General features: G+C 35.9%; 1 protein-coding gene across 2 annotated transcripts in view; it reads right to left on the bottom strand.

The window, feature by feature from the left end:
• Snx17 (sorting nexin 17) overlaps positions 1–11,462 on the bottom strand; it is a 50,724-nt gene extending 39,262 nt beyond the window's left edge. For both annotated transcript variants that reach the window (XM_089089688.1, XM_089089687.1), the window contains exon 1: positions 11,344–11,462. In XM_089089688.1, coding sequence (XP_088945814.1) covers positions 11,344–11,403 — 60 coding nt within the window. In that variant the 5' untranslated portion in view covers positions 11,404–11,462. The remainder of the gene's footprint in view (positions 1–11,343) is intronic.
• Between the last annotated feature and the right edge of the window lie 4,424 nt (positions 11,463–15,886).

A 15,886-nucleotide genomic window follows, 5' to 3' on the forward strand; every position in this document is an offset into this window, starting at 1 on the left:
CGAACAAAGAATTTTAGCGTCGTCGGGAATTTTACCGACTACTTTTTTTACCAAGTGACCAAAAATATTGGGAGGGGGCATCCCCCTCCCCCCCCCCCCCATACATGACGGCCCTGGCTGTGACATACATTTTGTATTCAGCAAAACTATGTAGTCCTGGGCCTATGAAGTCCAACAGTCCTGGGCATTTGTCCCAGAGCCAACCAAATATAGAGACTTAGGGCCAGTTGCATGGGACATTATTTTTTGAGAAGGAGAAACATAACAGGAGATCAGAAAATTAAAAAGAGGTAAGCTGTATGAAATGAAATAGGGAGATTCTGGGAAAACTTGCAAAAACATCAAGACTTTGACCCCTCGCATGTATACGTGTCTGGAAACGCATGTACATTTGACATCTTAGACATATTTGAAATGCTCTGCATGGACCAAGGGTGCTTCTAGGTTAGTACCTTTTTGCTAAAAAGACAGTCGTGCTTGAATAGGAAACATTATGAAGAAGCCAGAAATACAATTTGTCATCCAAGTAGACAGGGGGAGCAGAGCTACTTCCATCCAGGGTACCCTACAATGACAAGATTCTCGCCTTTGGATGGACAGGGAAGCACTAGAGCCTTTAGAAATTTTAGGGAGCGGTAGCCCACTCTTATTTGTGGTAATTTCTTGTCGTTTAAATTTTTAAGTTTCTGTTTCTTTTAAGTTAGACTTATAAAATGATTAATTTAAAAAAAAAGTTTCTGAACGAAAAGTAAAGAATCTTATTAAAACTTAGAAGCGAAAATAAAGTCCTATTATAAATTCAGCTTAGGACAAACAGACATTACTATAAATGAATAAATGAAAGTCAAAACGAACAAAAATTAAAATGATTAATCATGACAAATATAAAGATAACAGACACTACAATACATTAAAAAATAAATTGCAAAGGTACAGAAATTAAAATGAATAATCAACTGAAGCTTAAAGCGAACAGGCTATCAAACAGGAGCAAGGCTGCCACCCCCTAACCTTCCTAAAGGTCATAGTGTCATTCATGCTATAGCCTACTGAAAACAAAATATATTTTAAAACATTTCCTCTTTTACAATTATTGCTTTGAAAAAACAGAATTCTTAGATTCCTAGGAATTAATGTAATTATTTATTTAACAGTCAGTCTACTTTCATCAGTTCTTTCCAGTCATCTTCTTTATTATGGTGATCTTATCTATTTTTATATTTCTGTTGATTTTTTTTTTTTTATTAAAAAAAAGTAAAAAAAGAACACATTGTTTGAAATACACATTGTCATAGGGAGCGCAAAATGGCGCGGCCAAAGTAAAGAGCAAAGTGGAAACACTGTATGATTTGTTTTCTAACCGAGGCACTTTGTATGGAAGGAGCTGTTGTAGAAACTTAAAGATGCTCATTAAATTGAATATTGAAAGTTCTAGTGCCCTTTTTACGAGTCAAAAGTGATTGGAGAACATTCAGCCCCCCCAAGCCCTTCATTTCCCCAAACATGTCCTATCAAAAATCCTGAAATAGCCATTTTGTTCAGCAAAGTTGAAAGGTTCAGTAATTAAGTCTTTGGGGATGTCCCAAAGACTTATTTATATGTCTTTGGGGATTTATATTAATTATATGTCTTTGGGGATGTCCCCCCGCCAGAGCCCTCTAGGCAAGGGCTATAAGTTAGGCAATTTGTCTCAAATTTACATGTAGTAGGCTAAATGTTACTGAGAAAGGTGGGCATGTTTGACCAAAAATACATGTTATGTGTGTACAGGTGGTCAAAAGAGCATAACTCAGAAATGACTGAGTATATTGATTTGGAACTTTCAGGAAAGGATAAGGGAGATGATCAATTGACCAAAAAGGCAATATTTACATGCTACTACTGCTACTACAACTGATACTACTGGTTCCACTACTACTACCACTAAAACTACTGCTTCTGTAGCAAGTACTATCAAGGCTGAGGATATTGAAATGAACATATGAGGAAATGATGAGGGGAAAGTTGATGATGAGGGGAAACATACTATGTGCATACAGATTGTCAAAAGGGCATATCAGCAATAATTTTGGAACAGCTTACCATATCAAGCTCCCAGAGCATCATGAGGGGGGGTTTTCAACTCACCAAAAGGCAACATGTACACAATATTGCTGCTATTAATACTGCTGCTGCTACTAGTAATACAGCACTATTACTGCTACAATTGCTCCTACTACTACCACTACTGCTATGATACTAGTACTACTAAATCTAAGCATTGGATCAAAAGAGCATTTGATCCTTGCAAAAAATATTTTTATATTTAAAAATGGTATTTTCAGACAAAATCTGCCAACAAATTTGAAAACTGCAAAGTAGCATTGCTACTTTACTGCCCCACTTTTTGCACAGCAGATTAAAGCTAATGTGTAAATAATATGCAATTTGCATAATTTATATCCCTTGCTCATGGGTTGTGGCATGTCATCCCAGGAGGCAAATTTTGCAGACATTACAGCTATTTTAGACAAAATGTCAATCTTAAATGAGCCCACTCCCAAGTTTCTTTGACCACCCTTCCATAGTTCCATCAGAAGTGGTTGAAGAAAAAAACTTTCTTGCCCACTTTTGGGGCCACCAAATTTTTTAGATTTGTTCTTCTGTATTGAGGTTCCCTTAGTCCAAAGACATAATGATATGAGTTTCAAACCAACCTGGAAATAAAGGTTTTTTGGCATTTTTAGGCCCATTTTGGGAGGGGGGATTTACATTAGGCTCTCTGTGCCTGTGTATTTTGTGCATTAGGCTCCTTTTGGCCCAAGACTTATGGTTGTAAGTTTAAAACTGATCTGGGACAATACGTTTCTGGCCCATTTCCAGGCATCCAACCCCCCAATACAAAGGAATTGACACTTTTGACCTGGAAGACAATCCCTGAAAGTTCCAAACTAAATGCACACCAAACAACAAGCAATTCCTCTCCTCCTTTTAGATTATGAAATGTATATTCAAACAATTGCCATTTTACATTATTTACAACCCTCACCCTGGGGTCTCTGAAGGGGTTATGCCATCTATGGAGGCAGATTGCATTTAAAGCTGAATAAAACATAGATTTAGAAAAATGCTGAACCAGTCTCGTAGCTACAGGGCAAACCTAAGACAGCAATTTTACACTATAGTTCTCAGGGACCTCTGTATTTCATCCAATTTGAACTTATTTTACAAACCAAATTTAATTTCACAGTAATTTTACAATGTTCCTCTGAGAGTTTTGGGCCTCCTGAGAAAAATAATGCTTGGCCTGATTTAGACTGTCAAAATTGATTTGAGTCCACCTTTTCTCCTTAATTTGCAGATACACCATTTTAACAGCTTCATTTCCCAAGTCAAGTGAAAATAACAGTGAAAACTGAAAAATGAGCTATATAGTACCGTAAAGGCAAAGGTATAATGAAGAAAACTACTCTGCTTTGTGGATGCTTGAATTATTTAGTCCTATCTTAGTTTTGAAAAGATTTTTGAACATGTTAAATTTCAGCTAGGGGGGGCAGTTGCCCTCCCCCCCTGTACCATAGCAAATTACGCCCCTGCTTGCACTCCCATAGAAACACTAAATTATTTTAATTAAAAAGTTTCTTTTACTTCAAATATGGTTTATTAAATTAATAAAATAAAGATATAAAAGAAAACATAACATCTTCAGTTTGGTTGATTAAGACATATTTTCTGATGAGAAATCAAATTCAAAGTAAAAGCTTTGAAGCACTCTACTGGTTCCTCTACAGGATAAAGGTTTTGGCAGACTACAGAGATTATCAGAAAAATCCACACTTGTAACATCTTCTAACTCAGGGAAGACAAACTTTTTCCTTCTCTTGTGCATGAAACTAATTGCAGCTTCCTTTTCTGCAATAGCCTGTCCTGGACTCAGCCAACAAAGCAGTGGGTTGACTTCTTTAGCTGGAACTTGACAAGAATATTATCTCTTACTGACAAGGAAGATGGACTTAACAGCTGGTCAAACCATAAGCTTCAAATTCAAGATAAGTGGAGCCACACACTAAGGAAAGCCACTTAAAATGACACTTAGGATAAATATAAGTAGAAAATAACCCACAAAGAATAGGGAAAATGTCTTTATCTCACAAGATTGGCTTATAATACTATGTTAAATTTTCACACCACCAAGTTGCTGTTGTCAAGATATTCCATGATAATCATCATTGTTGTCTTTTTTCATCAGGAAGTAATGGCGCACCAGATAAATCATGCAGCTTGATATCCAACATGGAATTTTTTTATGTTGTTTTTCTCTCCCTTTCCAGACTGTTTTACCTAAATTTCTTGCTTTATAGGGGTGTTGGTGAGTATCCTGGTTTTTGTGCTGCTTAGGAGACCTTGCATGAATGCTTTCCATTCATGGGAAAGGTCTAGTCATATCTGGGGTTATTCTGGCAAACTGACCTTGCAGGTTGATGGCCTGGGAGCAGGACTGGCAGTATTTGATTGTCCAGGAGTAGAAATATCATCATTGGCCTCATACTACCAAATTGTATCATGTTCCATTTGCCTGATTTGAGCTTACTTGATCTAGAACACTGTAGAGAAATATAAAGAGTGTAACCATCTCCTATCTCAAGCTCGACTGGGATGATGCTCCTCTAGAGAACATATAAACCAAGAGAAACATAAGCAACATTAGTTTTTTTTCATGGGTAGACCTGCATGTGGCATCAACATTCACAGCCTGGAGAACAGGAAAAGATATAACATGAATCAAGCATCTAGGGGATAAGGAAGAATGCAATACACTAAAGAGACAAAAAAGAAAATAATTTGTCTGGGTGCAATAATGCAAAAGTAAAGATAACATTAGTTTGAGAATGGAAAGAAAAACAAAGAATGAATTTATAAGGATAATTAAGTTTTATTTGAACAATACCATAATATAATGACATTTGATTAAAAAATTTGGCACTTTGCATTGATATTTCTGTTCCATAGTTTTATCAGTTTTTTCTCAAAGGGAAATTATGTGGTCAGCATGAATGCAGACTCGCAGCTAAATTAAATTTAACTGTTCCCTTTTTTCACATATGTTTATTGATATTGATTTTTATTGTCTGTAGTACTGAGGAGCTCATTAAGGAGATAATGAAATACTAGTTTTTAAAAAATTTTGCCTCTTAGTTGAAAAAAGGAGATAATAAACTTTTGCATCTGCAAAAGTTTAATATGCTATGTCATATTAAAGCTTATAATTAGGCTACAGCAAATTATGTAAGTAAGGCCCATTGGTGGATCTGGTGAGGGGTCATACCCCCTCCCTCTGGCTCCAAACATGCCATAGACAAAAAAAAAAGTTTGATTAGCAACTGACAATAAACTTGGTAACTAGTGATTAAATAATTTTAAATAATCTTAACACAATTCTGAAACATTCCAAGTTTTATACCAAACTTGCACGTAACCCAAAGCTGGAAAGATAATGAAAAGAATCATGATAAAACTTATGAGGGATTAACTTATTGAGTCATAAACAAAATGCTTTCTGATGAGAAGTTTTATGTAGTATGCAAGTTCGTGGCAGAATATTTACAACAATGTTAACAACTAGCACTACTTTATATTCTTCTTATAATACAAATACAATTCTTTTGATGTCCTTCAATTTTCTGAAAACTCACTAATAATTTCACAAAAAAAAAACAGTTCTTAACAGATATTTGGTATTTTCTTGGATAGGGCTATTCCACCAGTTATTAGAAGAAAAACAAAGGTCACATCAAATCTTGAAGGACATTTTTATGGTCCAAAAAAAAAGGAAAATATCAAGGAATATTTTTCCTTACCCAAAAGAAAAATGTTTTGATGCTCCATGGTGCAATATTACTATCTAAAACCACAGATTACTGTAGAACTAACAGATAATCTGTGCTAAAACTATTAGGTTGCCTTTGTGGCAAATTTCAAATATTCCTGCAACTTCTGTTCTGGCTATTTCCCTGTTGCAGTCTTGATTAGAAGTTAGCACTGGAAATTTCCATATTTTTGCTAAAATTTAATCCAAACCCCCCTTTTAGAAATCATGGATATGCCACTCAAGTCATACATGTGAGATTGGACAGTAGTGAACCACTTTGCCAGCTCACCCCCTTTGTTTCTGCTTTTGCAATAATAAATAATACAGGTTTGCACCATTGTCCAAAGCTGATTCAGGAACTGAGAAATATACAATGGATAGCTTAAACAAAGGAAATGGGAGGAGCTTTTATACACACTGAGACTGTAGTAGGCATATATTTTTAAGGGTGACTGTACAGTTTATATTTCTCTACAGTGATTTAGAATAAGATGGTCCCTCACTTTGGACCTCCTGGGAAAAATTATGCTTGGCCCAATTTAGACTGTCAAAAGTGATTTGAGTCTACCTTTTGTCAAAATGATTTATAGTGGCTCACAGCACAAACCATTTAGAAAGATTGGGAGAAGAAAAAGCTAATCCCCTTCCCACTCTCCCCTTCTCTCTAAGTCAAAATTAAGGTCTGCTTGGCATCTCCATCACCCCTTGAGAATTCAGCCTATTGGATTCAGTCCTTATATTCCAAATTTCACAGGGGCTCTTGCTAAAATTGAGGTCTGCTATGCTTGTCTAGCACCCCTTGAGAATCCAAACTCAATCCACCAAGTCATTTTCAAGATACTTCAGAAATACTATTTTGAAAACCTGGGTATACATAGTGTTTCCTGATTTACCTATTGGCTCCAGTCCTTATATTCTAAATTTTACAGGGGCTCATAAGCCAAAACACTAAAGAGGGATTGGAGCCAAAGAATTATACCCCCCCCCCCTTAAGACAAAGTTTGGGATTCACTTGAGCATTCCAACACTTCCTGAAAATTTGAACTCAATTTTCCTAGCCATTCCCAAAATATTAAAGAGACGCTACATTGGTTACCTTGCTATTCATAATTTACAAACAGTTTAGATAAATCAAACACAAAAAATTTGGTGTCCTTATCTGTTCTCCTTAAATGCAAAATCTTAGGTCACCTTACCCCTTCCAGTACTCTTAAAAGTTCCAACATGATCCCTCAAGCTATTTACAAGATATTGCAGATATGCCATTTTAACATCCTGGATACTTGACCTATTGAATTGAGTAGGTGAGGTCAGGGTTGAACCAGACAAAATTGGGTGATTGACAAATATCTTATTTTTTATGAATGGAGAAGAAAATTTGGTGTTCTCTAGATACCTCTCAGGATAAGGAATGCTTGACATTTTTTCCAGAATTCTTGTTCTTTGAATCTCCTCAGAAGAGTATAATTGGAGACAGTTTTCCCAAGTCTAGTGAAAATGAGAGTGAAAAATGAGCCATATAGTACCATAAAGGCAAAGGTATACTCAAGAAAACTACTCTGTTTTGTGGATGCTTGAATTATGTATGCCTATCTTAGTTTTGACAAGATTTCTGAAGATGTTAAATTTCAGCTAAGCAACTGTGGTGGATTTCCTGCACAGGGGAAATTCACCACACTAAGCACATTTCAGTAAAAAGACCAGATTTCAGTATTTTTGAAAGAAAAAGTGATATAAACTAGAAAAAAAAAACTTTTATAGGTTGGGCATAAGACAAAGCCAAGCCACATGGCAAATACTTTGTCCAGGATTCAACAGGAGCCATTCATTGAACTTTAGCAGCTCAAATTATATATTTTCCTTGCAAAGAGACCATATGTCAGTCTTTTCTTCAAATGGATTTAACAAAAACAAAACAACATCAATGAAATTAAGAGATGGAAAAATGCAAAGATCATTTGGGCTACATATTTGCACATTAGGGGGGGGGGGGGTAAAGTAAATTAAAGTGCTGTTTTGAATGACAAGTAGCACAAGTATTTCAGAATTTTTTCAAAGGTGTTTTCAAAATTTCATAGTGTTTCCTTCTGAGTAGACCTAGCTATAGTAAATTTGCAGCATAATTTAGATGGGACAAAAGTGAATATACCACTTGATGCCTTTTTTATGCTGTTTCACAGTTCAATAATTGCTTCTGGGGCAAATTGCTTCTCAAGCCCTTAAAGGGACCAAAAGATATCTTATTTTTGTAACCACACAAAAAAGTAATTATCAACACTAGTAAAGGTAATAGAAAGTGGTTAAAAACATACCATTAGTTTATAAGTAAATTATTAAAAAGTAATATACTCCTAAGATAGGCTACCAATTTATAATAATAAATATCCAAATTCAATAAGCAATTCTATTCTATTATATGTTCTTTATATAAACTGCAAGATACAAACTACTATGTGCAAACTGCTAGAAAACAACCTCTCAAGTCAAGTTTTCTCCACATCCCTTGCAAGTACAACAAGAGGTCACACAAAGAAGCTGCAAGTCCCCCATTGCCATTGATATGAGTGTCAGCATTTCTTCTCTGTGTGCGCTGGCCCTCACTGGAACAGCCTCTCTGAAGCCACCGTCCAGTCCCAAACCATAGATATGTTCAAGAAAGGAGTTGATTAGGAGAGGGCCAGTGTAGAGTGTAGGCTAACCTGGGATGACAAACAATAGTCATGTCACACCACCAGCAAGATTTTCCACAATAGGCTCATCACCACCTTATCTTGCAGAACATGTGATTTATGGTAATTTTTAAGATAACATTTTCATTTTTCCCATGATAAACTTTGCTGTCAAGTAACACTAGCACTGAATTTGTTGGAAACCATCTGAATTTGGGCTGTTGTGGAGTTTACTTTTGAATCCCTAGCAATTATAAAGACAAAACAATGAACAAAGCTATGTTTTTCATTGCAGAGAATACTTTTAATTCAAAGCAAGTACAAGATTACCTGGACATTTCTAATCATTTATTTACTGAAATGCCTAAAAACTGAAAATTATTTAATAGTAGAATTAATTATAGCCTACAGGGTCATTACCACAATTTACAGAGTTTTACCTATGTTTTAATGAAATACAATCCATAGAGTATCCATTGACATACCCCTCATAAGAAATATTTTGTGTATTATCTAGAAGTCTAGAATTTCTACATAAACTTATTGAAAATAAGAGCCTTGGAAATACTTCTGATTTATGATTCAAGTTTTTTTCTTCAATTTGTCTGCTGTTGAGCTATTATGTGGTTATTTAACTGCTGTGTATTAGATTGTGAGTTAACAATACAAAAATCTTACCTTTGGGGTGCAAGTGTACCTCCTGAATTAGTATATTTAAAATAGATAATGGTTTCAGTTTATCCAGGGACTATCCTTCTGAAATTTTATGAAAGATCTACCCTTAACTGGTTGCATAGGGTATAAAATTACTCTATATACTATTATTTTTGAAATTTCTCATGTAGGCCTACCCCTTGGGGCTATGCTATTATGGTTCCATGCAATCTTGTTAACCCTACTCAGTTGGTAAATTTTTTTCATTTCATATTATTGGCTTACAAATAAAGTAAACATACCATTCAATACCCTTTTTTATGCTCTTTCCAAATATAATAATCATTTTTGCTGCAAATAAATTTCACTCCCACCCCTATATATACCAATTCAGGGTATATATTTACACATCAGGGGGGGGGGGGGGTTAAGTTTAAACCTACCTCTCATTTGCATCAGAAATTAATTTTACCCCCACCCTCTAATGTGCAAATATATACCCTGAATTGGTATATAGCCTATAGAGGTGGGTGTAAAATTCTTTTGTAACAAAAATGATAATTATATTTGAAAAGAGCATAAAAAAGGCCTTAAGTGGTATGTTTACTTTATTTGTAACTCAATAATATGAACTGCAAAAAAATTACCACTCAGTCAAGGTGATGAATCAACTTGCTCAAAGCAAGGCCATACCCAGAGGGAGGGGGGTTGAACTGCTCCCCTCCAAAATGTTTGTCTGACTTGTAAAAACATAACAAAAATAGATATAAACTAATTTCAAAGCGATGAAAGACTTAAGGGCCTAGTTAGAGCCAAGCCAAGACAGAATCCATGTAAGAGGGAAAACTGGCATAACTTTTTCAAAGTTAAAAAAAAAAATCATCATTTTCACTTTTTGATGATAGTTTATCATCCTAAGGCAGAACTAAATCAGATAGTCATAGGCTATCCTACAGTGAGGGTAGTTTAGATAGTCTATCAAATTACTATTTCTGGCTTACCTGAGCTTATACCTATAATGTTTGTGTTTTGCACTGAAGAGATCAAAGTTACTATTTTGTTATTTTTGGGCTTATACAACACAATAGTGTCCTTCTTAGAAAATCCCAAGATTAAGGAAGCAGGGTCAAAATCCTTGTATGGAAGAAATGCTGCTGGGAGCTTGCAAATGTTTACACTGGGAGTTACCACTACCCTGGATGGCCAAGAATGCCATGCATCTCTGAGGGTTGGTAATAGGCTTAAAATTGAATTTCCAAGTAAAGCAATTATTATATTTGGAAAGAGCATAAAAAATGCACCAAGTGATAGCCTATGTTCACCTTATTTGTGGGGTAGTAATATAAAATGCAGTAAATATTTACCAAATCATATTATTGACTTATGAATAAAGTAAACATACCACTCGATGCCTTTTTTATGCTCTTTCCAAATATAATAATAATTTTTGTTGGAAATGAATTTTACCCCCACCCTTATTTAAACCAATTCAGGGTATATATTTGCACATTAGGGGGGTGGGGGTTAATTTTATTTCCAATATAAATGAGAGGTAAGATTAAACTTTCCCTCCACCCCCCTAATGTGCAAATATATACCGTGAAATGGTATATATAGGGCCTAGGGGTTTGGGCTAAAATTCATTTCCAACAAAAATGATTAGCCTATTAAATAGCGACGAAGACCACACTGCCTTTCCATCACAAACAACAAAAGTACGAAGAACAAAAGGGAAATCTTTTTGTAAGACAGTGGAATAATTGCAAGATTCCAAGAATTTTTGCTGGTTAATGATATTAGCATGTTTTTTGCCTAAATTAATAAAGTAAAAGATATCATTGGTCAATTGCTCCCCATAAGCAAGACGAAAATAGCGACGAAGACCACACTGCCTTTTGTTGTTTGTGATTAGCCTATTATATTTGTAAAGAGCATAAAAAAAGGCATCAAGTGGTATATTCACTTTATTCATAAGTCAATAAAATGATTTGGTAAAAATTTACCTAAAATGCCCCAAAATTTAATAGCCTACCCTTCAATCCAGTGTTTTTCAGGTCAGATGCTTGAAGTGCAAGAATAGAAATAGGCTAACATGCCTAGGTTACCTTAAAGGGTTCACATAAACCTATAATATGAATGCATTGAAAATAGAATAGTTTATTTGATACTAACAACAAAAGAGGTTCCACTGGAATCCTGAAGGACTTCAGTGTCTGGAATAGAAAAATGCATGAAGTTATTTAAGTGCTTTTTTCTTCTTTTTCTTCTAGCGCTTAGCTTTCTTGGAGTTGTGTTTGCCAACTTAAATAATTTTTACGAGTTTTCTAATAATGACCCCAACACCATTTGTATTAGCACGATGGAAACAGAATTTTTAGCCAACAAAATTTGTTGATAATTTGCAGAAATTTATTAATTGGCGAGGATATCAAAATACAAGCTTGGAAATAAAACTTGAAAGTTACAGGACTTTTGTTGGTCCAAGAGGATATTAGAGTTTAGAGATGTTAGTCTTTAGCAAAGTATAAACACATACTGAACAAGTACTGACAAAACCTATCCTCTCCCCACAAAAAAAGTGACCCTTTGCCCGCGTCTCCGGAGACGATTCCATACCTATGCGAACCTGGCGAATAAATCACAAGTTCCGTAGGTGATTATACTTGTTCCGTAAAAGCTGTATTAAATTTAATTTATTGGCTCGGAGCGGTTAATTAGTACAACATTTACCCTCTAGTGGCGCTTAGGTACGCGGGGTCACTTTTGGAGAGCTTTGATTGTACTTATTCAGTAGATGATTATGCTTCGGTCTTTAGAGGACTTATAAAAGACCTACTATAAAAACACAATGTTTTGTTTTTTCTGTTTAGAGGACTTCAGTTATTAAAGATGTATGTCGGCCTAAAAGCCCTCAAATCATCAAAAAATTATTGAACACGTGGAATAAGTCATAATAGCCGAAATTGTCTCCAATTTGTCAAATAAAAATATGTCCCATTTTGTCCAATTTTTTTTTTCAAAAAGTATTAGCAGCCCTGTATACTCTATTAAAATAATAAGTATAAAAACTAGTCATCCTGCTTTGCTGCATTATCTGGTACTTCAATATGGCGCTAAAAAATTATCCCACAATTTACTTCAACAATGATTTGATGGTAAATTTTTAGGTGGCCCTATAATTTAGCTAGGATTAAAGTAAAAACATCATTTGATGCCTTTTTGTGCTCTTTCATAATAGAATAATTGCCTCTGTCGCAAATTGCATCTTGAGCCATTAAAGGGGCCCCAAAGGTATTTTATATGGATTATGAAACAGCAAAAAAAACATCAAATGGTGTTTTTACTTACATTCTAGCTAAATTATATTGCCCGCTGCAAATTTAATATGAACTTCACCCCCCACCCTCCTAATATGCAAATATATACCCTGAATTGGAATATACCCTGAAATGTCGATGGCAAAGTTTCGAATCGCAAAATTCAGCGCTATTTTTGTCGACAGCATTTGAAAACCTTGAAACTGTAGGAAAACGGTTTGAATTGAAAATCAAGTATTTTGCAGGTTAGGTTAAGCTATAACCTCTTTGTGTGGTTAAAAATAAAATACTCTGGGGCTCTTTTAAGGGCTCAAGATACAATTTGCGAAAGAAGCGATTATTGTATTATAAATGATCATAAGAAAGGCATCAAATGATGTTTTCACTTTCATCCTAGCTAGATTATAGGGCCACCTAGAAGTTTACCGATTTTATTTGTTAAAAAACATAGGTACTGTTCTATTAGCTGGGAACCACGCGAGAAGTGAAGTTTGGTTAATGCTAATGATATAAAACAAAAATAGGATAAAAATAAATTAATTTTAGAAACAAGTTTCGGCTATATATTTGCACATAAAGGGGATAGGGGAGGGGGTGTAAAGCATAGCATATATTAAATACGTAACCTAACATAACCTAGGTACCTTTTTTGCCCCTAACCCCCCCCCCCCCCCCGAAAAAAAAAGTTTAAATATTGTAAACGCAGTGATAAATCACTTTTTGCAATCCTCAGCATATGAATTGTCCGTTGAAAGACTATAGCATGTTTGTTGTGCAGTATATCGCGTGGTTCCACCCAATAGAACAGTACCGAAAATTAGAAATAACTTTGGCAACGTTTGTTAACAGTCTTTGTTTCCATGGCTGACACCAGGGGCGCCAATTAGGGGGGGGGGGCAAGGGGGGCATGCCCCCCTAGAGTTTGAAAATTACCTTCTTATTTATATTTCACAGCTATTTTCTATTTTAGCTATGTGCTATATTAAACCAGCAACTGTTCTAATAAACACGACCAACAAACTGGTGCCTTAATTCTATCATTAGGAGACAATCTTGTTTTGAAATGTAAAATGTCAAAGAGCGCGTCTCTATTCACGCATCTACACTATTTTATACGTGAGTAGGGTTCATTCAAAACTAAGCTTCATATGGTCAGTATTTCTATATTTTTCTTGTGAAGAATTCGCTGTAAACTATGAGTGTTGTATATTGCCTTTTTTAGTAGCTGAGAAATGAAATGTGTTCTAGGGTTTCAAGGGGGTTTTGGTCAGCAGATTCTTGACGATGCTGAATAATATATGGGACTGTCGTGTATGGGACTGTATGGGACTGTCGTGAACAGGAAATGTAAGTGGTTGGTTTATGGGGTTTCTAAGCGGGGTATTTTCACCATGGAGTATGGGAGTGATTTTCTAAGTGAGTCTCTACGTGTTTCTTCAGTTCTTCTCTTGCCGTGTCTGAGTGAAGTCCTTGTCTACTACTCGTTTAAATTCATCTATCTTAAACTACTGTACATAAACTTAGTACAATAAAACACATAGTTTATAGTGAAAGAGACTCTTCTGCCTCCTCCACGAGAACCCATAACTCTGAATGATTCGGCTACGCTTACCAAAACGCTTATCAAAGTAAACCCTATATCAGCAGAAAGCAAGGTTTACATCGTAATCAAACTATGAGTAAAAAGCGACAACAAACTTTGGATTTTTTTCGGTGAAAATGCGGAAGAAAAATGAAGAAACTTTAGTGCAAGAAACTGGCAATAGTGTCAGCGTCCAAGGTTTCGGGTTAGTTGGGATAAATTCCCCCACCTGTGACAGAATTTCGGAAACAAGCGGAACAATAAATGGCTCAGGTCAACATGAAAGTCTGGTCTGCATTGTTGAACCCCTTGCGGGTTCCAGTAGCAGTCAACAAACTCTCTCAGATACCTCTAGGACGTGTCACGACAAACCAGCTCAACCTATTTTTGAGAGATATCCGACTTCCACTTCTAACGGAAGGAAACTCAGTGCACATTACTATAAGACTTATGAATGGATTGAATACTAAAAAAACTTGAATTCCGTGTTTTGTTTTGCTTGCCGCCATTTTTCTATGGGGACTCTAAGCGCTGGAGAAACTTCTGGAAAAAGGGCTTTCATTAAGTCAGGATTCTGCAATTGGAACGACAGTTCTGCTCTATTAAAGCAACATAATGGTTTGAAAGACATAGGCATTGTATGTCAGCATGGAGGGAATTTAAGATAATGAGTACTGATACTTCGAAATCTATAGCGAATGCCTTAATTCAATCCAAATCTCAAGAGGTTGAGGAAAATAGAGATCATGTGAAGTACATTTTTTGCGGTATTTGCTTTCTTGGCCACCAGGGTCTTGCTTTGAGGGGTCATGACGAATCAGAAACATCTACAAACCGGGGTAATTTGGTTGAATTGATGGAGAAAATGTCTAAAGTCGACGAAAAGCTGATAACCAAGTTACAGCGCCGATATGGTCACTATTGCAGTCATCAGTACCAAAATGACGCAGTTACACTGATAGGAAATGCCTTGCGCCTAGATATTATTTCATAAGTAAAATCAGCTAATTACCTTGCTATTCTTGTCGACGAGACAAAAGACGTCTCTAGAAAAGAACAATTAGTGATCCTACTCAGGTACATATCAAATGGAAAAGTAGTAGAGCGACCAATTGGCTGATATCACATGCACAAATTAGATGCCGAAAGCTTATCCACCTCGATTTGTGAAACTATAGAATAGCTTGGTGTAGATTCGATGCTGTGTATTGCCCAATGTTATGACGGCGCATCCGTTATGAGTGGGGAATTTAACAGAGTTCAAGCAAAGTTTAGGGAGAAGGTGCCTCATGCAGTTTATGTATACCGTCACGCCCACAGATTAAACTTGGTTTTGACTGACTGCCTAAAAAATATCAGCGAAGTTTCTGAATTTTTCTCTGTGGTGTAAAGACTTTACGCATTTATATAATGCAGCAATACTCGTCAAGAGGTATTTGTGGAATCCCACCGTATTAGCGGACAAAAAGTCTTGGAGCTTGAGAGGACCGTCCAGACTCGCTGGTTTTACGCAGTCCACTCTATTTTGAAGGTGAAGGCCAGATTTGATTGTATTGTTACTTTGCTTGCCGCAGTCTCTGATAGTTCCAATGGCGAAGCAGCGTGTGAAGCAAAAGGACTACTGGACAAAATCAACTCTGCCTCTTTTGTTTTAACTTTGCACATAATACAAAAAGTATTAGTCATTGTAAATTGTTTATCAGAGCAACTTCAATCCGGAAGTTTGTTGATTTATAAGGCACTTGCACTGATTTCTGGGACATATGAGACACTCCAAAAGCTGAGAAATGATAACGAATGGAACAACTTAAGCAAA

The sequence above is a fragment of the Artemia sp. Qi Xiang Cuo genome, chromosome 5, assembly GCF_049724085.1.
Source record: "Artemia sp. Qi Xiang Cuo chromosome 5, ASM4972408v1, whole genome shotgun sequence".
Taxonomy (NCBI): Eukaryota; Metazoa; Arthropoda; class Branchiopoda; order Anostraca; family Artemiidae; genus Artemia; species Artemia sp. Qi Xiang Cuo.